General features: G+C 42.4%; 2 protein-coding genes across 2 annotated transcripts; one reads left to right on the top strand and one right to left on the bottom strand.

Moving 5' to 3' along the window:
• The first annotated feature begins 990 nt into the window (after positions 1 to 990).
• On the top strand, positions 991 to 20,545 carry LOC311099267 (ras-related protein Rab-3A-like). Its single transcript, XM_084139969.1, has 5 exons — positions 991 to 1,071; positions 8,302 to 8,526; positions 14,977 to 15,095; positions 17,871 to 17,995; positions 18,273 to 20,545. Exons 2-5 carry the CDS (start codon positions 8,302 to 8,304, stop codon positions 18,461 to 18,463), a joined length of 660 nt encoding a protein of 219 aa, XP_083996095.1. The 5' UTR covers positions 991 to 1,071; the 3' UTR covers positions 18,464 to 20,545.
• On the bottom strand, positions 20,383 to 22,732 carry LOC311099266 (transcription factor JunD-like). Its single transcript, XM_084139968.1, has one exon. The coding sequence runs from the start codon at positions 22,462 to 22,464 to the stop codon at positions 21,562 to 21,564; it is 903 nt and encodes a 300-aa protein (XP_083996094.1). The 5' UTR covers positions 22,465 to 22,732; the 3' UTR covers positions 20,383 to 21,561.
• Positions 22,733 to 24,591: the final 1,859 nt, after the last annotated feature.

The raw sequence follows: 24,591 nt of genomic DNA, 5'->3' as shown, positions 1-24,591 counted from the left end.
TACCAAAAACATGTTTTAACATCATTGCAAAACAGTGTGTTTTAATCAATTATTTTCGTGACATATATTTAGTATAGTGTTATCTAAAAATGATAACTTTTTTAATGTTTCACTATTTGTATTTTTCTGAAATTCACTGAGGAGGATGGTCCTCCCCTTCCTCCTCTGAGGAGCCTCCACTGATGGATATAGATGTTCCATGAATCCGGGAACGTGAGTAGATTACCTTGAAAAAAACGGGCTGACATCTTGGATGCAGTCCAGTTCTACTTACTCCTTGATCACACCAACAGTGTAGGTGCATTTTGGTACACCAGAAGTTCATTCATTTCCAATGGAACGCTGCATTTGCCTTGCAGCATTGCATTGCAGAGGCAGTTGCAGTGCATTCTGTGTGGTGCATAAGTTGGATTTATCGATCATATGCGTCAAACTGTATGCGTAGACGGCTTGACTGAAATGGTAGCAGAAGGTGAATGTTGAACTTTTGTTGCACACATATCCAGATGATGCTGCGTAATAACACTATCGGTGTGATCAAGGCATTATACATCAGTGGCCATGTCCCCAACAACCTGGATGTTCCGGTTTTCAGAGGAAATGGAAAGCGAGCCTGTGACTAGACTTCTGCTTTTGGACGTTAACAAGGGGTCATCACTAGTTACCACAGCCACAACGTCATAAACCCCGGCTATTTCTTCTATTTATCTTCTTAAAATTGTATTTTAAACCTAACCCTAACCCTAACCCTAACCTTAACCGTAACCTTAACCACACTGCTAACATTATTCCTAACCCTAACCTTAAATTCAGACCAAAAAGCAACAAACAAAAAAGATCTAGAATTTCTACAATATAGCCGATTTTGACTTTGTGGCCGGGATAACTAGTGGAAACCGTTAAAAGGGAGAACCTCCAGTTTAACTCCTCCTCCACATTTACTGGATTGGTTGAACAGTGCCCTATGAGCCCGCACCCTCGGTGACAGTCAATCAAGTGACGCCCTAGTTTCTGCAGGTGCAACACTGGGTAATACTGCAACGGAGCTGCAGATAAAACAGACGTTTCACGGTAAGCCGCAAGCTATATTGTCTTGCGAGGCATTTAAACAAATAACAATAGCACCAGAAAGTGTTTGACTATGTTGGCAGATGAATGGAGAGGACAAATGTAGTCGCAAAATAAGGAAGAGTAACCTTCATTTGACATATAGACAAGGATGCTTCGCTAGCATCAATAATAGCCTAGTATGCTAGCTAAGCTGAATTGCAGGGAGCCATGTATTTTCGGGTGAACTAATGTTTATGCTGTCAATGCGACTCTTTAAAACAAAAATAGCCTAGTTTTTATGTAATTAAAGCAACAGGCCTCTTGAATGACCAGGAGCAGCTATTATTGGGTAGAAGTGTTTTTTAAATTATTTATTATTTATTTAATTGCTAGCGAGGAAACAGTGGTGACCCAAAGGGATGGTCTTAGCCTAATTGATCTCCCTGTGACCAAGACGGCTAACCCATGCAAATGCAATTAGCTAACAACATACATTGACTATAGCAAATGTCAAGTTAAACCGCCTGATGTAACTGCATGTCCATTCAATGTTAGACATGAGCTAAAATCTATTCTCAATACACCCAGCCATAGCTGGTTAGCCAGTGGTAGCCTAAGCCGCAGCGTTTCTGCCTTCTTGATCTTGGTCGGGTGCAAAGGCAAAGACAGGAGTGCCATATACCATTTTAGTGTCTGAAATGTCCAAACAATGTAAGCAGTAACTATTTACATTTTATCTATAACAAAATGTTTTAATTGAATTGCTTCACTGTGAATTATATAAAGATTATCGCAGTATCGTTTATTTCTGGTTAAACCTTATAAGCGCACTATAATAATATGCAGGGAACGACTATAGCACCCTAGGACACGACATGGGACGTTCACCTTACTGTATTCCCCTATCTGTTGTTGAAGATGGGGGAAATAGAATAATGCAATACACATTTCTTTAGGAATACCCTACATTTGGGAAGAGATGGGAAGGAAACTTCCACCTCCCAAGATGCGGTTATGGAAATGTTAGGGGGGTAAATCTGTTTTGATTCTGTCCTTTAGTGGAAAGATGTCTTTCAAAGTAGGCTAGCCGATTAAACTCAACTCCACGGTTTACAATGGGTTTGAGTGGCGACTAGTGTGGGCGGACTGGAGCTCCGACGTCACATAAAACTATGTTTTTATAAAAAACGACTGATTTCAGCACCCAAAGAATAGCCCGCAATTACAGTGCATTCGGAAAGTATTCAAACCCCTTTGTTACGTTACACACTATCCCATAATGACAAAGCTAAAATGGGTTTTTAGAAATGTATATAAATATATATATATATTCAGACACTTTACTCGGTACTTTGTTGAAGCACCTTTGGCAGCGATTACAGCCTCGAGTCTTCTTGTGTATGACGCTACAAGCTTGGCACACCTGTATTTGGGGAGTTCCTCCCATTCTCATTTGTGGCTTGGCTTGCCCAGTAAAACTAAAAACAAAGCTACAAAGAGAGGACCATTAGGACAATTCAAGTTGCTTTAGCCATGGCAAATATACAGTACCAGTCAAAAGTTTGGACACACCTACTCATTCAAGGGTTTTTCTTGTTTTTGTTGTTGCTATTTTCTAAATTGTAGAATAATAGTGAAGACATCAAAACTATGAAATAACACATATGGAATCATGTAGAAACCAACAAAGTGTTAAACAAATCAAAATGTATTTTATATTTGAAATTCTTCAAATAGCCACCCTTTGCCTTTTATGACAGCTTTGCACACTCTTGGCATTCTCTCAACCAGCTTCACCTGGAATGCTTTTCCAACAGTCTTGAAGGAGTTCCCACATATGCTGAGCACTTGTTGGCTGCTTTTCCTTCACTCTGCCGTCCGACTCATCCCAAACCATCTCAATTGGGTTGAGGTCGGGGGATTGTGGAGGCCAGGTCGTCTGATGCAGCACTCCATCACTCTCCTTCTTGGTAAAATAGCCCTTACACAGCCTAGAGGTGTGTTGAGTCATTGTCCTGTTGAAAAACAAATGATAGTCCCACTAAGCCCAAACCAGATGGGATGGTGTATTGCTGCAGAATGCTGTGGTAACCATGCTAGTTAAGTGTGCCTTGAATTCTAACTAAATCACAGACAGTGTCACCAGCAAAGCACCCCCACACCATAACACCACCACCTCCATGCTTTACGGTGGGAACTACACATGCAGAGATCATCCGTTCACCCACACCGCGACTCACAAAGACACGGCGGTTGGAACCAAAAATCTCACATTTGGACTCCAGACCAAAGGACACATTTCCACCAGTTTAATGTCCATTGCTCATGTTTCTTGGCCCAAGCAGGTCTCTTCTTCTTATTGGTGTCCTTTAGTAGTGGTTTCTTTGCAGCAATTCGACCATGAAGGCCTGATTCACACAGTCCCCTCTGAACAGTTGATGTTGAGATGTGTCTGTGACTTGAACTCTGTGAAGCATTTATTTGGGCTGCAATTTCTGAGGCTGGTAACTCTAATGAACTTATCCTCTGCAGCAGAGGTAACTCTGGGTCTTCCATTCCTGTGGCGGTCCTCATGAGAGCCAGTTTCATCATAGCGCTTGATGGTTTTTGCGACTGCACTTGAAAAAACTAAAAGTTCTTGAAATGTTCCGTATTGACTGACCTTCATGTCTTAAAGTAATGATGGACTGTTGTTTCTCTTTGCTTATTTGAGCTGTTCTTGCCATAATATGGACTTCGTCTTTTACCAAATAGGGCTATCTTCTGTATACCCCCCCCTACCTTGTCACAACACAACTGCTTGGCACAATTGCATTAAGAAGGAAAGAAATTCCACAAATTAACTTTTTAAGAAGGCACACCTGTTAATTGAAATGCATTCCAGGTGACTACCTCATGAAGCTGGTTGAGAAAATGCCAAGAATGTGCAAAGCTGTCATCAAGGCAAAGGGTGGCTATTTTGAAGAATCTCAAATATAAAATATATTTAGATTTGTTTAACACTTCTTTGGTTACTACATGATTCCATATGTGTTATTTCATAGTTTTGATGTTTTCACTATTATTCTACAATGTAAAAATAAATAAACAATTGTACGAGTAGGCGTGTCCAAATGTTTGACTGGTAGTGTACTTCAAATGAGTAGGCAACACTCACCAATAAGCTATCTATCCTCAACAGCTCCCTCCTGTAGGCATATAGGTAAACAATGCTGTTCTGCAGAATGAACGAGTCGTGCGTTCCACCTGGCCACTTTGCCACCACATTCAGCAGCGTCTTTTGCGCATCACATAACCTATCACCTGCACATAAAGAGTGGAAGCCTTTTCTGTTCACATAGTTGAAATTGTTTTGGGATGGTGATTTGTTTTCCATTGCTCCGTTCGTTTTTTGGGAACCCATTTGATGGCATCATGGCAAAGAAACCCCTCTCAACCTGTTGTGCAATGGTGTATGGAAATTGTATGTGTTACTGTTCGTTTTGCTGATGATTGCATCCAAAACATTGGCTCATCGAGGGCTGTGAGATGCCGATCGGCAAGCTCCCGCTGAAAAGTGCCCGTTGCCAAAAACCCATGGGTGGATAGCACTTGGATGTGCACCGGCATAAAGTAGGTCTTAAATATTTGCAAAAATCGTATAAGATTGGTTTTGGCCAATTGTTACTTTCTGCAGAAAAAAATCACACCTGCCTCTAAAAACGCGCTCTGCGAAATGCAGTGTGTGCCAAATCTTCCAACAGAGCAAAATCAGCCATCTCTCATTCCATTTCCCATTGTCTCAGTCTTTTATTTCAATAATGGTTTCACTTTCACACGTACCTCTCATTTAACAAATTACTGTACTTAATATGGATTATTATCGTGAACAAATGCACTGATGTGGTCAAATTATATAGCATGTCAAGTTATGTTGCATGAATTCACAATGGAAATGCAATGAAATTGAAAATGATTTAATGATTGCACACATTTTCAACATATATTTTCCACATTCTAAGCATGACAAGCAGTTCCCTTATTCCACTACTTGGCACTGTGCGTACACATGGTCATGGCTGTGCGTAAATTTACACACACTCTCAAGCCAACATTCATATTGATAAATCTCACACTGCGTGGAAATGATCTCAATCATGCGTAGGCACAAAACTGCGGAAACCATGCGTGGGATCACAAACTGAGTACCAGCACCTCAGTTCTTCCACTGCTAGAGTTCCTGCACCTCTTACGACTCGATCACCCTGACAGAGTCATTGCGCAAAATGGTACACAGCATCATCTGGATATGTGTGCAACAAAAGTTGAACATTTATCTTCTGCTCCCATGTCTGTCAAGCCGTCTACGCATACAGTTGGACGCATATGTTCGATAAATCTAACATGCACCACACAGAACGCACTGCAACTGCCTCTGCAACGCAATGCTGCACGGCAAACGCAGCGTACCATTGGAAATGAATGTACTTCTGGTGTACCAAAATGAAATAACGCTATCTCTGTGATCAAGGCGTTTTATAGAATATTAGCTCAAAAGTATTGTGGAGTTCCTGCACCTAAATGTAAACAGTACCAGCACTTAAAATGAGTACCGGCACCTATTTCAGTCCAAGTCAAGCACTGATAGCGTTCCACAAAAACATATTGCTTTAGGCTATTTTAAGACATCCTTCTCTTTAGTTGATTAAATACATTTGCAGGTTTTTCTCTGTGTGACGTATTTCAAGTCAATCATTTACTAAAAGGCTTTACGGCTCATTGAACATAGTCAACATCAATCAGTATGATCTAATGTACTGCAGTTTTGATAGATTTTTCTGTCCCTTTCCCAGCAGTAAACTTCTCATTCTATTGACCACTGCAGTTTAAGTATTTAAAAAAAATTACTCCATAGTTATTAGTTTGATGCCAAAACATGTTGACTTATTTCAGTTTTGATTAAACTATTTTTCATAAAGTGGAGGTGGAATATTGGTGACGTGAGTGATAATAAGTTGGTAGGTCAGTCTACTTAACTGCACATTTCCTCCATGGATTTCTCTGAAAAACTATCCTCAGATTGTTGTCATTTTGAATGAAGACGACTTTCTATTTTAAATGGGCAACTAAGGCATTCATACTTTTCAATGTGTCAATCTCTTCAACAGTGTGCAAATTACGGGGGCCAGGGGTGGCTCAGTTGGATCATGTTCTTTCAATCGCATTCATCTCTCTACTCCCGCTGTCTGTCTTGAGCTTTCGCTAGCAAACATGCAACGTTGTATTGACTGGGTCTAGCCGGCTAGTGAACCTGCAACATTGTTTCAACTGGGCCCCTCACAGCTCCCTGGACAGCTGGATTTGCGTCCCGTATTTCAGCCCCTTTTCAGGTCTCCCAACTTTTCTTTTTACAAAAAAGGTCAATTTGTCAGCAAGAAGCATCAATTAACTCAGCGGATGTCATTATTACACTTTTTGGTGTTTTGTAACCGATGTCTTTTTCCATTCATCAAATGGCAGGTGTAGTGGCGATTCCCTATGAAAAGCCACTGGCACAGGAGAGAGCCGTCAATAACGCATCCACAAGAAGCAGCTTTCCAAACGTTACTCTTTTGAAGTTTTACGTTTTAATGTCACATGCACAAGTACAGTGAAATGCCTGTCTTGCAAGATCTAAACCCAACAATGCAGTAATCAATGTAGTACTAAAAATAACAAGGTAGAACAAAACCACACGAGTAATAAAATGTAAATGTTCCAGGGTCAGAAGCTTTATACAGGGTCAGTTCCAATACCATATTTACAATGTGCAGGGATACTGGAGTGAAAGAGGTAGATATGTATAGGAGTAAGGTGACTAGGCATCAGGATATGATAAACAGAGTAGCAGCAGTGTGTGGAGTCAGTATAAATGTGTGTGCGTTTGGCTTGGGCGGGATACCGTTTACTGAGGTATTTGGAAATAGCCACGGGATGGGTTTTCAGTACCGTCAATACCATTGAAACTATTTCTTTTAAGTTTTTCAATACATTTTAATATTTGTAGCTACTATTTAAAGTAATAAATACCTGCAGTCAACTTGTGCAATACGTTAGGAGATAAAGCAGATCGCATTCTTCATTTCACCTGTCACAGAACAGTTGAGACAGTCGTGTTTGTTTGTAAATAGCACAACTGGAGAAGGTGGGAGCAGGTCCAGCTGTGTATCGACTGGGGTCGCGTTTTATAATTCAAGTAAAGTGTTGTGTTTTTTTGCTTCAATAGAGTGATCAGGGGTGTGCAACTATAGTTTTCCTTCACAGAAAATACATTAGTGCAACACATTCATCAGAAAATAGCTTCATTTTCATCAGATGACAACAGAAGTGCAACACTATTTGGCTAGCAGCCACACAAGTAGGCTAAATGAGCTTAAAATGAAAAAGCCTGGTCTTTTTTTTTTTTTTTACTATGCACGGCCATCATATTTCTAATGTTTATTATAGAAAGAATGTAGCCAGCTACATTTCCTAATGTTTTGTTTAAATGTAATCTTCCATTTTACTGGAGAAAAGTAGCTACACATCAGTCAGAGCACTGTCTGCTGATAAAATGCCCATTCGTGACAATCTGGATACCGCCCAACCCTAGTGTGTGTGTGTGTGTGTGTTGGAGCGTCAGTGTGAGTGTGTAGAGTCCAGTGTGTATAGACAGTGCAAAAATAAATTACAAGGGACAACTCAGATAATCCGTGTAGCCATTTTGTTAGCTATTTCGCAGTCTTATGGCTTGGGGATAGAAGCTGTTCAAGAGCCTGTTGGTGTCAGACTTGATGCATGTTCGGAAGCAGAGAGAACAGTCTATGGCTTGGGTGGCTGGAGTCTTTAACGATTTTACGGGCCTTAAGGTGAAGTTACCATTTATTTCACATATAAATTATAAATAGCTCCAATACACACATTCCTATACAAAAAGTGCAGAGATGCATTCTATAAGTTTCATGGCGCCTACAGCGGATTCACAATGCACTGTTTGAAAGCTGTAATTATTTTGTAGTGGACGAATGTGTGCAGGTAGTCTACTTTTTTAAGTGATTTGTTTGACAATCGGATGAAAACCTCTTGGCTAGTTGTGTTCATGTCACATTAAAAGGTAATACATGTTTACTGTTAAAATGCTTGTCTTTACTATTAGGGCCATAAAAAAATGTCACAAACCGAAAGTCCTGTGAAAAACATTGACACCCCCGAATGTCCCGGTATGATTTGCACTCTGCTTTTCTCCCTCTAAAGATGGCCTCAGCAACAGCCACCTATGGACAGAAGGAGTCCTCCGACCAGAACTTCGACTACATGTTCAAGATCCTGATCATTGGCAACAGTAGTGTGGGTAAAACATCCTTCCTGTTTCGCTATGCTGATGACTCCTTCACGCCGGCTTTCGTCAGCACGGTGGGCATCGACTTCAAAGTGAAGACCATCTATAGGAACGACAAGAGGATAAAGCTGCAGATCTGGGTGAGACACTGACCTTAACTGATTCTGTCACCCCTCTGTTGACCACAAATGAGGTCATGTTTGTTATTAGGGGTGTTCTGAATTTAAAGGTGCAATGCAACTGTTTTTATCTCAATATCAAATCATTTCTGGGTAACAGTTAAGTACCTTACTGTGATTGTTTTAATTTAAAATGGTAAATAACAAAAAAATTACATTTGCTTCTTAGCAAAGAGCAATTTCTCAAACAATAATTTTGCTTGGACTGTCTAGGAGTGATCTGAGTGGGGAGAGGAAAACTGAAATTAGCTGTAATTGGCAGAGCGGTTTGGAACTCTTTCTTATTGGTTTAGCAAATAATTTTACCGCCTGCTGATGTCACCAGGCAGGCCAAAACTCCATATCACCAAAACAGGCTGAAATTTCAGGCAATCTTTTGAAACACCTTTTCACAATTTCACATTATTATTCGAACTTCATAGTGTGAAAATACAGTACCAGTCAAACGTTTGGACACACCTACTCATTCCAGGGGTTTTCTTTATTTTTACTATTTTCTACATAGTAGAATAATAGTGAAGACATCAAAACTATGAAATAACTCATGTGGAATCATGTAGTAACTAAACGAGTGTTAAACAAATCCAAATACACTACCGTTCAAAAGTTTGGGGTCACTTAGAAATGTCCTTCAAATTGATCAGAATACAGTGTAGACATTGTTAATGTTGTAAATGGGTATTGTAGCTGGAAACGGCTGATGAAAAAATGAAATATCTACATAGGCGTACAGAGGCCCATTATCAGCAACCATCAGTCCTGTGTTCCAATGGCACGATGTGTTGGCTAATCCAAGTTTATCATTTTAAAAGGCTAATTGATCATTAGAAAACCCTTTTGCAATTATGTTAGCACAGCTGAAAACTGTTATGCTGATTAAAGAAGCAATAAAACTGGCCTTCTTGAGACTAGTTGAGTATCTGGAGTATCAGCAATTGTGGGTTCGATTGCAGGCTCAAAATGGCCAGAAACAAATAACTTTCTTCTGAAACTCGTCAGTCTATTATTGTTCTGAGAAATGAAGGCTATTCCATGCGAGAAATTCTCAAGAAACTGAAGGTCTCGTACAACGCTGTGTACTACTTCACAGAACAGCGCAAACTGTCTCTAACCAGAATAGAAAGAGGAGTGGGAGGCCCTGGTGCACAACTGAGCAAGAGGACAAATACATTAGTGTCTAGTTTGAGAAACAGACGCCTCACAGGTCCTCAACTGGCTGCTTCATTAAATAGTACCCGCAAAACACCAGTCTCAACGTCAACAGTGAAGAGGCGACTCCGGGATGCTGACCTTCTAGGCAGAGTTGCAAAGAAAAGCCATATCTCAGACTGGCCAATGAAAATAAAATATTAAGATGGGAAAAAGAACACAGACACTGGACAGAGGAAGATTGGGGAAAAAAAATTATGGACAGACGTATCGAAGTTTGAGGTGTTCGGATCACAAAGAAGAACATTTGTGAGACGCAGACCAAATGAAAAGATGCTGGAGGTGTGCTTGATGCCATCTGTCAAACATGGTAGAGGCAATGTGATGGTCTGGGGTGCTTTGGTGATGGTAATGTGGGAGATTTGTACAGGGTAAAAGGGATCTTGAAGAAGGAAGGCTTTCACTCCATTTTGCAACGCCATGCCATACCCTGTGGATGGCGCTTGATTGGAGCCAATTTCCTCCTACAACAGGACAATGACCCAAAGCACAGCTCCAAACTATGCAATAACTATTTAGGGAAGAAGCAGTCAGCTGGTATTCTGTCTATAATGGAGTGGCCAGCACAGTCACCGGATCTCAACCCTATTGAGCTGTTGTGGGAGCAGCTTGAACGTATGGTATGTAAGAAGTGCCCATCAAGCCAATCCAACTTGTGGGAGGTGCTTCAGGAAGCATCGGGTGAAATCTCTTCAGATAACCTCAACAAATTGACACCTAGAATGCCAAAGGTCTGCAAGGCTGTAATTGCTGCAAATGGAGGATTCTTTGACGAAAGCAATGTTTGAAGGACACAATTATTATTTCAATTAAAAATCATTATTTCTAACCTTGTCAATGTCCTATTCATTTTGCTATATTTCCTATTCAAACTCATTTCATGTACAGTGGGGGAAAAAAGTATTTAGTCTGCCACCAATTGTGCAAGTTCTCCCACTTAAAAAGATGAGAGAGGCCTGTAATTTTCATCATAGGTACACGTCAACTATGACAGACAAATTGAGGAAAAAAAATCCAGAAAATCACATTGTAGGATTTTTAATGAATTTATTTGCAAATTATGGTGGAAAATAAGTATTTGGTCAAATATACCCTTTGTTGGCAATGACACAGGTCAAACGTTTTCTGTAAGTCTTCACAAGGTTTTCACACACTGTTGCTGGTATTTTGGCCCATTCCTCCATGCAGATCTCCTCTAGAGCAGTGATGTTTTGGGGCTATCGCTGGGCAACACAGACTTTCAACTCCCTCCAAAGATTTTCTATGGGGTTGAGATCTGGAGACTGGCTAGGCCACTCCAGGACCTTGAAATGCTTCTTACGAAGCCACTCCTTCGTTGCCCGGGCGGTGTGTTTGGGATCATTGTCATGCTGAAAGACCCAGCCACGTTTCATCTTCAATGCCCTTGCTGATGGAAGGAGGTTTTCACTCAAAATCTCACGATACATGGCCCCATTCATTCTTTCCTTTACACGGATCAGTCGTCCTGGTCCCTTTGCAGAAAAACAGCCCCAAAGCATGATGTTTCCACCCCCATGCTTCACAGTAGGTATGGTGTTCTTTGGATGCAACTCAGCATTCTTTGTCCTCCAAACACGACGAGTTGAGTTTTTACCAAAAAGTTCTATTTTGGTTTCATCTGACCATATGACATTCTCCCAATCCTCTTCTGGATCATCCAAATGCACTCTAGCAAACTTCAGACGGGCCTGGACATGTACTGGCTTAAGCAGGGGGACACGTCTGGCACTGCAGGATTTGAGTCCCTGGCGGCGTAGTGTGTTACTGATGGTAGGCTTTGTTACTTTGGTCCCAGCTCTCTGCAGGTCATTCACTAGGTCCCCCCGTGTGGTTCTGGGATTTTTGCTCACCGTTCTTGTGATCATTTTGACTCCACGGGGTGAGATCTTGGGTGGAGCCCCAGATCGAGGGAGATTATCAGTGGTCTTGTATGTCTTCCATTTCCTAATAATTGCTCCCACAGTTGATTTCTTCAAACCAAGCTGCTTACCTATTGCAGATTCAGTCTTCCCAGCCTGGTGCAGGTCTACAATTTTGTTTCTGGTGTCCTTTGACAGCTCTTTGGTCTTGGCCATAGTGGAGTTTGGAGTGTGACTGTTTGAGGTTGTGGACAGGTGTCTTTTATACTGATAACAAGTTCAAACAGGTGCCATTAATACAGGTAACGAGTGGAGGACAGAGGAGCCTCTTAAAGAAGAAGTTACAGGTCTGTGAGAGCCAGAAATCTTGCTTGTTTGTAGGTGACCAAATACTTATTTTCCACCATAATTTGCAAATAAATTCATTAAAAATCCTACAATGTGATTTTCTGGATATTTTTTTCTCAATTTGTCTGTCATAGTTGACGTGTACCTATGATGAAAATTACAGGCCTCTCTCATCTTTTTAAGTGGGAGAACTTGCACAATTGGTGGCTGACTAAATACTTTTTTTCCCCCACTGTATGTTTTCATGGAAAACAAGGACATTTCTAAGTGACCCCAAACATTTGAACGGTAGTGTATATTTTAGATTTGAGATTCTTCAAATAGCCACCCTTTGCCTTGATGACAGCTTTGCACACTCTTGGCATTCTCTCAAACAGCTTCATGAGGTAGTCACCTGGAATGCATTTCAATTAACAGGTGTGCCTTCTTTGTGGAATTTCTTTCCTTCTTAATGCGTTTGAGCCAATCAGTTGTGTTGTGACAAGGTAGGGGGGGTATACAGAAGATAGCCCTATTTGGTAAAAGACCAAGTCCATATTATGGCAAGAACAGCTCAAATAAGCAAAGAGAAACGACAGTCCACCATTACTTTAAGACATGAAGGTTAGTCAATAAGGAACATTTCAAGTTTCTTCAAGTGCATTCGCAAAAAACGTCAAGTGCTATGATGAAACTCTCTCATGAGGACCACCACAGGAATGGAAGACCCAGAGTTACCTCTGCTGCAGAGGATAAGTTCATTAGAGTTACCAGCCTCAGAAATTGCAGCCCAAATAAATGCTTCAGAGTTCAAGTAACAGACACATCTCAACATCAACTGTTCAGAGGGGACTGTGTGAATCAGGCCTTTGTGGTCGAATTGCTGCAAAGAAACCACTGCTAAAGGACACCAATAATAAGAAAATACCTGCTTGGTGAGACGCGGTGTGGGTGAACAGATGATCTCCACATGGGTATTTCCCACCGTAAAGCATGGAGGAGGTGGTGTTATGGTGTGGGGGTGCTTTGCTGGTGACACTGTCTGTGATTTATTTAGAATTCAAGGCACACTTAACCAGCATGGCTACCACAGTATTCTGCAGCGATACGCCATCCCATCTGGTTTGGGCTTAGTGGGACTGTCATTTGTTTTTCAACAGGACAATGACCCAACACACTGCCAGGCTGTGTAAGGGCGTTTTTACCAAGAAGGAGAGTGATGGAGTGCTGCATCAGATGACCTGGCCTCCACAATCACCTGACCTCAACCCAATTGAGATGGTTTGGGATGAGTCGGACGGCAGAGGTGATGGAAAAGCAGCCAACAAGTGCTCAGCATATGTGGGAACTCCTTCAAGACTGTTGGAAAAGCATTCCAGGTGAAGCTGGTTGAGAGAATGCCAAGCGTGTGCAAAGCTGTCAACAAGGCAAAGGGTGGCTATTTGAAGAATCTCAAATATAGCATATATTTTGATTTGTTTAACACTTTTCTGGTTACTACATGATTCCATATGTGTTATTTCATAGTTTTGATGTGTTCACTATTATTCTACAATGTAAAAATAAAGAAAAACCCTTGAATGAGTAGGTGTGTCCAAACTTTTGACTGGTTGTGTGTGTATATATGTGTGTATATATATCACAGAAAAATCTGTTTTTTGACTGAGGGGAGATGACTGTATGGGAAATATCCCATGACAATAGGCTAGACTTATACTATAATAATAATAACATATGCCATTTAGCAGATGCTTTTACGAATGAAAGTTTCGCTTTTTGGGGGGCGAGTTTGTAAAGGATTTTGGCCAGTCAGACCCCTATGCTTTCATGCACACATCTCCATTAGAGGCCTATGACAGTGGTGCCTGAAGAGGCAAGTGAGCAGACAGGAGCAGTATCGGTACACTAGCAGGAGGTTTGTGTCTCCAGTGCCAGTCTCTCTCTCTCTCTCTCTCTCTCTCTCTCTCCATCTCTCTCGCTCCGTCTGTCTCTCGCTTTTTCTGTGGCTCCTGTGAGGAATATGTGTGTCGCTCCTGTGAGGAATATGTTTAGTTCTGAAGACGATTGGTTGTGACACCACGTGCGTCATGGTGGGTCGTCTGCATCCACCCCCTTCAGCAGCGTAGACCTCGCTGTGGAACAACACACACACACAGCTCAGATCTAAGGTGGTGGTAGCTATTCTCATCACAAGATTTTAATAAGGAGAGTGCATCCACACCCAAGATATAATCTTGATTTATATGCTGCTTGACATGTATGGAATAAACCAAGATTATATGCTGTCAGTGTGGGTTTACTCTATTCATATGATCCTGTGAGCATGACCACGGCTCTGCCTTTATAAGATAGCTGAAGACAGAAAACAAACCGAGATGCTGATAAATGTGTGTGGTTTCCTAAATCGCCTCGATTAATATTCCAAAGCGGCTGCCATTGCTGTCTTCATAAGTGCAGAATCATTTATGGCCTAATGAAGGCAATCTCACTGAAATATATTTTCATTAAACCAAAAATATTGTGTTTGAAGCTGGTGTACAAAACCAAACGTAAAAGACACAAACTAAACATAAGAATGGGAGGCATAGAAATAGAGCACATCGAACCGATCTACCACTTCTTAGACTTGCTTTCAATGAGAATGACAGATCTATAACTCACATTTCTATGTGAATTTGGTCGGGTCGCCCAAAAAGTTACATATTGCAGGTTTAAAACAGTGTTACACTGATATACTGCACTGCTGCATGGTCTGACATCACACAGAATATTCTGAAATTAGTATCTGTCATTTTGTTATCCACAACTACATTTGTTATATGCAGCTATAATGTTTAAACATGGATGTGGGGTTAAACTTAATGCATTCTTTTTATATGCTGTAGTACATTGGGATTTGGAGTGCTTTTTCTGCTGCGGGACTATTTTTGTGCCCGATTATGTGAGTGTATGGTAATAATGATTTCTTGTGTGATATAATGTGTGTTTCTCCCAGGACACTGCCGGGCAGGAGCGCTACAGGACCATCACCACGGCCTACTACAGAGGCGCCATGGGCTTCATCCTCATGTATGACATCACCAACGAGGACTCCTTCAACGCCGTGCAGGACTGGTACGGGACGTGTGTGTGTGCAACAACTGTACGTTTGTCTGTGTATCGGTGTTTACACTATATACAAAAGTATATGGACACCCCTTCAAATGAGTGGATTTGGCTATTTCAGCCACACTTGTTGCTGACAGGTGTATGAAATCGAGCACACAGCCATGTAATCCCCATAGACAAACATTGGCAGTAGAATGGCCTTACTGAAGAGCTCAGTGACTTTCAACGTGGCACCGTCATAGGATGCCACCTTTCCAACAAGTCAGTTCGTCAAATTTCTGCCCTGCTAGAGCTGCCCCGGTCAACTGTAAGTGCTGTTATTGTGAAGTGGAAACGTCTAGGAGCAACAACGGCTCAGCCACGAAATGGTAGGCCACACAAGCTCACAGAACGGGACTGCCGAGTGTAGCGCGTAGAAATCATCTGTCCTCGGTTGCAACACTCACTACTGAGTTCCAAACTGCCTCTGGAAGCAACATCAACACAAGAACTGTTCATCAGGAGCTTCATGGAATGGGTTTCCATGGCCGAGCAGCCGCACACAAGCCTAAGATCACCATGCGCAATACCAAGCGTCGACTGGAGTGGTGTAAAGCACGCCGCCATTGGACTCTGGCGCAGTGGAAACGCGTTCTCTGGTGTGATGAATCATGCTTCACCACCTGGCAGTCCGACGGACGCATCTGGGTTTGATGGATGCCAGGAGAACGCTACCTGCCCCAATGCATAGTGCCAACTGTAAAGTTTGGTGGAGGAGGAATAATGGTCTGGGGCTGTTTTTCATGGTTCGGGCTAGGCCACTTTAGTTCCAGTGAAGGGAAATCTTAACGCTACAGCATACAATGACATTCTAGACGATTCTGTGCTTCCAACTTTGTGGCAGCAGTTTGGGGAAGGCCCTTTCCTGTTTCAGCATGACAATGCCCCCGTGCACAAAGCGAGGTCCATACAGAAATGGTTTGTCGAGATCGGTGTGGAAGAACTTGACTGGCCTGCATAGAGCCTTGACCTCAACCCAATCGAACACTGTTGGGATGAATTGGAACGCCAACTGCGAGCCAGACCTAATCGCCCAACTTCAGTGACCGACCTCACTAATGCTCTTATGGCTGAATGGAAGCGAGTCCCCGGAGCAATGTTCCAACATCTAGTGGAAAGCCTTCCCAGAAGAATGGAGGCTGTTATTTTTACATTTTCATTTACGTCATTTAGCAGACGCTCTTATCCAGAGCGACATACAAATTGGTGCATTCAACTTATGATAGCCAGTGGGACAACCACTTTTATGGGGGTGGGGAGAGGTAGAAGGATTACTTTTATACTATTCCAGGTATTCTTTAGAGGTAGGGTTTCAAGTGTCTCCGGAAGGTGGTCAGTGACTCCGCTGTCCTGGCGTCGTGGGGGAGCTTGTTCCACCATTGGGGTGCCAGAGCAGCGAATAGTTTTGACTGGGCTGAGCGGGAACTGTGCTTCCGTAGAGGTAGAGGGGCTAGCAGGCCAGAGGTGGATGAATGTAGTGCCCTCGTTTGGGTGTAGGATCAGAGCCTGAAGGTAAGGAGGTGCCGTTCCCCTCACAGCTCCGTAGGCAAGCACCATGGTTTTGTAGTACATTTACATTTTAGTCATTTGGCAGACGCTCTTATCCAGAGCGACTTACAGTTAGTGAGTGCATACATTTATTTATTTTTATTTTATACTGGCCCCCCGTGGTAATCGAACACACAACCCTGGCGTTGCAAACGCCATGCTCTACCAACTGAGCTACATCCCTGCCGGCCATTCCCTCCCATACCCTGGACGACGCTGGGCCAATTGTGCGCCGCCCCATGGGTCTCCCGGTCGCGGCCAGCTACGACAGAGCCTGGATTCGAACCAGGATCTCTAGTGGCACAGCTAGCACTGCGATGCAGTGCCTTAGACCACTGCGCCACTCGGGAACAGTAGATGCGAGCTTCAACTAGAAGCCAGTGGAGTGTGCGGAGGAGCGGGGTGACATGAGAGAACTTGGGAAGGTTGAACACCAGACGGGCTGCAGCGTTCTGGATCAATTGTAGGGGTTTAATGGCACAGGCAGTGAGCCCAGCCAACAGCGAGTTGCAGTAATCCAGACGGGAGATCACAAGTGCCTGAATTAGGACCTGTGCTGCTTTCGGTGTAAGGTAGGGTCGTACACTGCGAATGTTGTAGAGCATGAACCTGCAGGATCGGGTCACTGCTTTGATGTTAGCGGAGAACGACAGGGTGTTGTCCAGGGTCACGCCAAGGTTCTTTGCACTCTGGAAGGAGGACACAATGGAGTTGTCAACCGTGAATGCGAGATCATGGAGCGGGCAGTCCTTCCCCGGGAGGAAGAGCAGCTCCGTCTTGCCGAGGTTCAGCTTGAGGTGGTGATCCGACATCCACACTGATATGTCTGCCAGACATGCAGAGATGCGATTCGCCACCTGGTTATCAGAAGGGGGAAAGGAGAAAATCGAGTGTAGGTTTTTTGAGGAGGGGTGCAACTCTCGCTCTCTTATAGCAGCAAAGGGGGGACCAACTCCATATTAATGCCCATAATTGTGGAATGAGATGTTCGACGAGCAGGTGTCCACATATTTTGGGTCATGTAGTGTATGTTCTGCAAAATGTGAATAATTTGACGACTAGGTGAAAAATGGCAATACCAGTCAAGCGTCAGTTGCTTTGCCTGCTTGGATGAGGGTCCATGCAGGGAACTCAATTTATTTAGTTATGATAGGATCCGTAATATAACTAAAGCAATTTAATGTGTGTGTGCAGGTCCACCCAGATCAAGACTTACTCCTGGGACAACGCCCAGGTCCTGCTGGTGGGCAACAAGTGTGACATGGAGGACGAGAGGGTGGTGGCAGCAGACAGGGGCCGGCAGCTCTCTGAGCAACTTGGTGAGTTGAAACACTGTACTTAATTACCCAGTAATATAATAATACATTATCAGTGTCCTTTCCCTAGAAAATGAATTGTTGTTTTATGTGCCTACTCTGCTATAACTGTGTACAGCTGAGTAATTACGTTCTGGTTACCAGAGTAGTTATTGAGCAACTTCACGCCATAAGTACAAATTCATGTAAAGTGTTGCTCATTACAACAAATAAACATCACGTGTTACATTCAAACGACTCTTAATTAATCAGACATCTCTGGCTTTCCTCTCCTCTGCAGGCTTTGAGTACTTTGAGTGCAGTGCCAAGGACAACATCAACGTGAAGCAGACGTTTGAGCGGCTGGTGGACATCATCTGTGAGAAGATGTCAGAGAGCTTGGACAACGCCGACCCCGCCGTCACAGGGGCCAAACAGGGGCCCCAGCTCACCGAGCAGCCCGAACGCCCCCACCAGGACTGTGCTTGCTAAACACACACTACACACACACACGCACCGTACACATACACACATGACCCCTCATACACCCCTTCCTACAGCCTCCTCAGCTGGTGGAAGAGGTCTGTGATGGGTTTGTGTTTAGATGGAAGAGCCTGGCTGAAATGCCATTTATTCCATATTTCAGTCCCCCCGTCCTCCATAGGTGTTCTACTGTAAGAGTCCAAAGTTCACATTCTGACTCCCCTTACTGCGGCCTCGAACCTGAAGGGATTTCATGTATTTTTTTCAAGGGCCACATTGCTGATTATCTGTTTACTGTTGATAGCATTGTTGTTTTTTAGATATCCTCGATTGGCTGGTTAGCCATCAAATCCATTTCAGTGGCGCGAGTGAGGTATGTTCAAAGTTCACATTTTGGATAACAAAATGTTTTATGAGATTGTGTTTTCGAACATATCCGACCAAAATACAACCAAAATCCCATGCATGTCGGTTATCAGTCATGGTCATTTCCTAATATTTTATCATTGCTGGATTTAAGAAAAAGAGAACTTGATGATGTGGTAAGTACTGATCCCTGTCCCTGTTTTTTTTTTAACTTATCTTTAGTTTTTTTAGCAAACCTAGATAGAGAAAATATTTATTGATGGAGAAAGGTGTCTTTAAGTAGAAGAGTATAATAGTATACATAAATGTTCAACTTCATAAGCTAATAAATATGCATTTTAAAATTCAAAAATATATAAACAAATGGTATAAGATTACAATAATTTAAGATGTAAAAATATCTGTGCTTTGTGAGATATGCATGTTGTCTTTTTTTTTGTTTTAACATGGAACGTCTAAGAGCTGTTGGCTTCGTCCCACTGAATCAAACTGGTTTGTTTGTTTTGCTGTTAGGGTCATGGCATGTGTGAAGAACAGTTGAAAATGTAGCTTCTCATTCCTTGTCAGTGTACATCACTGCTGTTCTACAGCACAATCACCTCTTATTCATGTGTACAACAACACTGACCAAGGTTAACATCATGTTCCAATCGCTTTCCGATAGTCCTTATGGTTTGACTTTTGTATTTTTGGTGTATACTTTTTTTTAAGCATGTTCAACTTCATGTTTGTGTGATTTTGGTCTGTTTCAGTGTAGAGATAATTGCTTGTTGGCATATATATGAGGAAAACATAGTCAATGAAATGCACTCATGGACTTAAAGATATTTGGTCAATTATGTCACGACCATCTATATTTACACACAGTATGATGTCTTATTTTTAGATTAGGTTCTTCATAGATTGTTTGTGGGCTGCACTCTATCACAGTTGAAAAAAGGCGGTTATCAGTATTGTATGGGGAGGTTGGTTAAAAACCAGGCTGTCCTTTGAGATTGAATTGGGTTGACATACTCCTGCCGAGAACACTTACATTCCACTATGTTCTCCCGATCATGTACAAGCTGTTTCAATGGGAAACGCTTTTACTTCCATTTCCCATGTTTCTAAACCAACTGTGAACCTTTTTAGGGTGGGTGTAATAATACCAGTGTGAATACTGTATTCCTCTCAGAGAAATACTGTCATTGGCCAGCCTGGTTCTTCTGGATGGCAAATATTAACCACCAACAAACCTGCTAAAGGGCATGTTACAAATACTGTTTGTGTAAAGTCTTTAGGCAGCTTTGCTTAATGTTTTTTCCAAATACGTCCAAATTAGACTTCCAAGCCAAAAACAACACCCACTGGGACAAGACTTGTTAGACATGTTTTTGGAGCTGCACTGAATAAAAGGCATGTAGTACTGTAGTGTTAGACAAGCATTTGGGATGTATGCCTACACTGTGTGGCAGTTTTCAAAAAGGGAGAAGTGTGTAAGGTATGATCAGTACTTATCACGTCCTATTACTTTTGATGCACTGGTGAACTTTAGTTTTTTTGTTGATTTGTGTTTTGCTACAGCTGTAAACTTGCCTCGGGCTTAGGTATGTGTCCAATTCAACTCTTTTAGCGCTCCTCCCTTCTGTCCTGTCTTCCCCCTGTAAATAAGCATTTTTTTGTTGGGTTTTAGTCTTGAATTGTGCTGTAATACTGTAACTCCAGGTTTGCTAAATCCAAGGAATTAATAAACAAAATATAAAAGCAGTATTTGTGAAAACTTAGTTAACATAATTAAAATCTGAGGCAACTCCACATTTTAGCTTTGGATGTACAGTTTTGTCCAAACTGATAATTGTATCACCCTCATCAAGCCACTAGGTGGCATAATAGTGTAGTGCTCCCAGTACATCATTAAATGCATTTAGAGATTCAGTTCAGTTGAAACATTATTTTCCCCCTGTTCATTCTAGTGACAGGTATTGTACTAATGTAACAAAGCCTGTAATACAACAGGATAATAGTTGGGGGAAAACCCATGCACCTATTCTATACTAATGTCTCTGGGAGAGGTCTTAATAATAGCAGGCACAATGTGTGATAGGACAGGAACTGTAACAAAGGGCAGTCAGCCCACAATAAGACTTGAGAACAGATTTAAATAATTCAGTGAATTTAATTAACATCTTTGAGAGGTAAAATCCCATTAAAAATGGCCACATAGGGCCAACAGCAATGAAGGCAACATTCATGGTGACAGAATAAACATAGAACTGCACAACATAATGAACAGAATTACTGTACAAGAGCTTACAAGACATGCACAATTCATATTTGCAAAAAATGATAAGACAATATGCTAAATAAGACGTTTTGGTAAATAAAATATACATTTGTCATTGGTAAATAAGTGCTTGTAAACAAGTAAGGCATATTACACAGTGGATGACAGGCACTCAATGACATCCTGGTGTTTAGTTACACTCATTGAGATTGTCCAGTTTACATGCAGATAATGATATGTATTGAATTTGTCCATGGGTGAGCTGATATGCATGTTCCCCCGAAGAGGGCAGCAAAAATTGTCTGTTTGCTACAAAACGGGCTTATAGCCAACATTTTTATGAGACCCATGGTGTTCCAGTTCTAATGGCTTTTCAGCAATGAATTTGTATTCTATTATAAGAGAAAAGGCAAATAGCCTACTGTGTTTCAGTTAGTCCATATCCTCAGATAACTAACCCCATGGCCTACACAAGCCTCTAGTAAACTTGCACTTGCTTTGGCATAAGCTGACATCCATTACTGACATGGTTCATAACCTTTTGTTTCAACTGGGCCACTTGCTCTCTGAGCACACTGGCTGTGGAGGCCAGTTCAGTGTTCTGAGTCTTCAGGTTTTTGACCTTGTCTTCAAGACGGGAGATTCTCTCCAGTTTTCTTTTGCGGCACTTGGACGCCGCTATCCTGTTGCGCAGCTTTTTCCTCTCTGCTTTGATGCGCTCCTGATTGTCCATGTCAATAGGAGACAACGGCGGGCTGTCTCCAAAGCACTGCATGTCGGGGACCGTCTGCGGCTCGTCCTTCAACGCCTGGAGTCGTGACAGCGCTGCCGCAGCCGCCTGTTGATGGGCGCTCATCAGATTAGAAGGCGGTGGGAATGGAATGGTATCCGTGGAATAATTCACTGTGGTGCCCAGTGGGCTATTTCCATAGCCGTTCAAAGTCGTGTACACTGGCAGATCTGACGGCAAGCCGACCGGGGCTGCGTTTGAGCCGATAAGGTCCAGTCTGTCCGGCGGTACGCACGTCCCCTCGCTCAGCTGGTTCTGCTTGTGAAGATCCTCAAGCGCCTTCACGAAGCCTTCCGCGAATTCCTGTTCGTCGCTGGCTGACTTCGGGTAGAGGAACTGAGAGGTTGGGGTCGTAGTAACCATTCCATTCGATTGGATAATCAATCGTTCAAGGTCTGGAGTGGCCAATTTCAAGAGTCCCAAGTCCGAAGAGTTCAGAATTCCGTCTGTGTCCCGGAGATTCGGTTTCAGATTGGAGCTTTGGTCGTCCAGGTTTAGACTCATGTCTTTTTTCATCATGCTGTTGTAGGAATAGAGGCTTGAGATCCCTCGAGTATTCAGCGCACTACCAGGGTAGAGGGTTATTTCCATTCTAACCCTTCACATGAGGGTCAGTTGAGCTTTACGCATAAACTAAGACGATTCAACAGTTAAACTCAGGCGATAAAACACACAGTTCAGGTTATAGTTTCCTGTATTTACCTCTCTTCAAACTCTGATCGAGTTAATCGACTGTCACCCTTTAGCCTACCTTTATGCCTGAGGCTAAAACAATAGTAGTGGCTTGGCTTTTCCTGCTCTTCTCGCCCGCTTCTAGCAATTTTTCCCAATGGAACGACTGCTATGCATACACCCAACCCTCTGCTTGCTTTCTAACCCTAAAAATTCCATTATGTCACTTCAGCGCGCTAAGATTGGCCCAAAATGACGTGTGTTTCCGGTCTGATTTAAATAATGGGCTGAACCAGTCATTATTGCCATGGAGACTTTAGGTAAACTGCAAACAGTGCAGTGCATTGTGGTTTGATGTCATAAAATAGAAAGCTCAGGGTCGCCAAAAGAGACAGGGTGGGGCAGGATTGGAAACTAGGAAGGCGCAAATAAGGATTCTTCAGCTCCCTCAATTTGAATTTAGACAAAGGGTTCGTTAGAGTGGTAAGGCGAAAGCAACCGACTGTAGATGGAAGTCGAGGAGTGAAGTTGGGGGAGGTGCATCTGTGACAGGCGAAAGTCGGACACTAATGTGGTTTTCCAACAGCAAGGCTTAGTACAACATGGCAGTGTTGCCATTGTTTATAATGTCGAAATAAACACGTCTCCAAAAATCCCCATATCACACACTCACAAACTGAAAATATGTGTGTACATTGTAAATCAATTGTTGAGAGATCCTCAAATATCACATTCATTTGAATTGCAGCAAAGTTAGTTCCTGTTTCAGTCATGTCTTTGGTCACGTTCGCGTGGGTCAAACAAAAACACCCGAATGATTGGTTGACAATAGAGTCTCCCACAATGCAGGCGAAGCATGCAGGATGAAGTTGGTGAAGAGCAACTGCAGAAACTTGGCAGTCGACTACAGTCAAAACTTCATGAACTTTGATCACATTATTTTTGTTAAATTCATGCAGTGACGTAGGCGCAAGTTGGACAATTTGTATCCCTATAATGCAACACACCTTGAAAGGCGGTGACCATCATTGGTTCGCTCGAACGAGACCATTGATCCCACATCATTTGACAGCTGTATGTGAACAAACACACTTATAAACGTTTATTTACCAACCCCAAACACACACACACCCAACTGGGCAAAAACTATGGAGGACTAAAAGTGCCACAATTAAATAAATAAATACACCATTAAATAATTACTTAAATGTGTCATTAATTAATTAAAATTAGAATTAAATACATAAATGTGTAATTAAATGTATCATTAATTAATTCAAATACCGATTCATTTTATGTAAAATACATATATAATTATTTCACTATTTACATTTACATTTCATGGTCCTGCGTTGGAGTGATTCATGAATTACTTAAAACTGTCAAACTGACCCATCAAAAGTTGGTAGGCGGAACCTAACGCCTGATTGGTTACCCTCTGCATCAAGCCAAGACAAATCAATTCCGGATAATGGATTGATGCAGAGCTACTGAACACATTCCAATACACTGGGTGGCGCTATTCACCTCTACGTTGGTTTAGTTACACGGTTAAACAGTACTTTCATTGCAACGGCTAAAAATCAAGAAGACTCGGTCCTGCTAGCCCCAATGTTGAGACGCTGTGTGAGGTGCAGGACAAAATGTCTAAAAGTTGCCCGGAGCTGCTGAGAGAAGCAGCGAATTTGATTGAGGAAGCTCTGAGCAGAAGTCCAACGGCTCCCGCGGCACCGGTGACTCCGGCAGCTCAGTCACAGCAGATACCGGCCGCTCAATCACGTACACCTGTCCAAGGTAAGCTAAGTAATTTCATGTTAGCCAGGTGTGCTACTATTTAATGATTCGGGACACACGTGTAGGTTAAATTAGATCGACTCGAACATGTATTTGCATGCGGTATTATGATGCTTCGTGCGTGACACGTTTATTGTTAATGGGGGGGGGGAAGCATAAACCTAGCTAGTTCGCTAATCGGCTAAATGGTGTTAGCTGGCTTGAGCATCCCAAGATAGAAGTAGAGGCTGTTTTAGCTGACTGGTGACCATT

Source organism: Coregonus lavaretus (genome assembly GCF_964263955.1).
Source record: "Coregonus lavaretus genome assembly, chromosome: 23".
NCBI classification, from domain to species: domain Eukaryota; kingdom Metazoa; phylum Chordata; class Actinopteri; order Salmoniformes; family Salmonidae; genus Coregonus; species Coregonus lavaretus.
Note: the sequence above shows the minus strand (reverse complement) of the source record. Positions and strands in the feature narration are given on the sequence as shown.

Excerpts from the sequence above, each read along its gene's own strand:
- LOC311099267 (XM_084139969.1), top strand. The coding sequence starts at position 8,302 with ATGGCCTCAGCAACAGCCACCTATGGACAGAAGGAGTCCTCCGACCAG. Across the intron at positions 8,527-14,976 it reads GGATAAAGCTGCAGATCTGG|GACACTGCCGGGCAGGAGCG; the intron begins GTGAGACACTGA and ends TGTTTCTCCCAG. Across the intron at positions 17,996-18,272 it reads GCAGCTCTCTGAGCAACTTG|GCTTTGAGTACTTTGAGTGC; the intron begins GTGAGTTGAAAC and ends TCTCCTCTGCAG.
- LOC311099266 (XM_084139968.1), bottom strand. The coding sequence starts at position 22,464 with ATGGAAATAACCCTCTACCCTGGTAGTGCGCTGAATACTCGAGGGATC.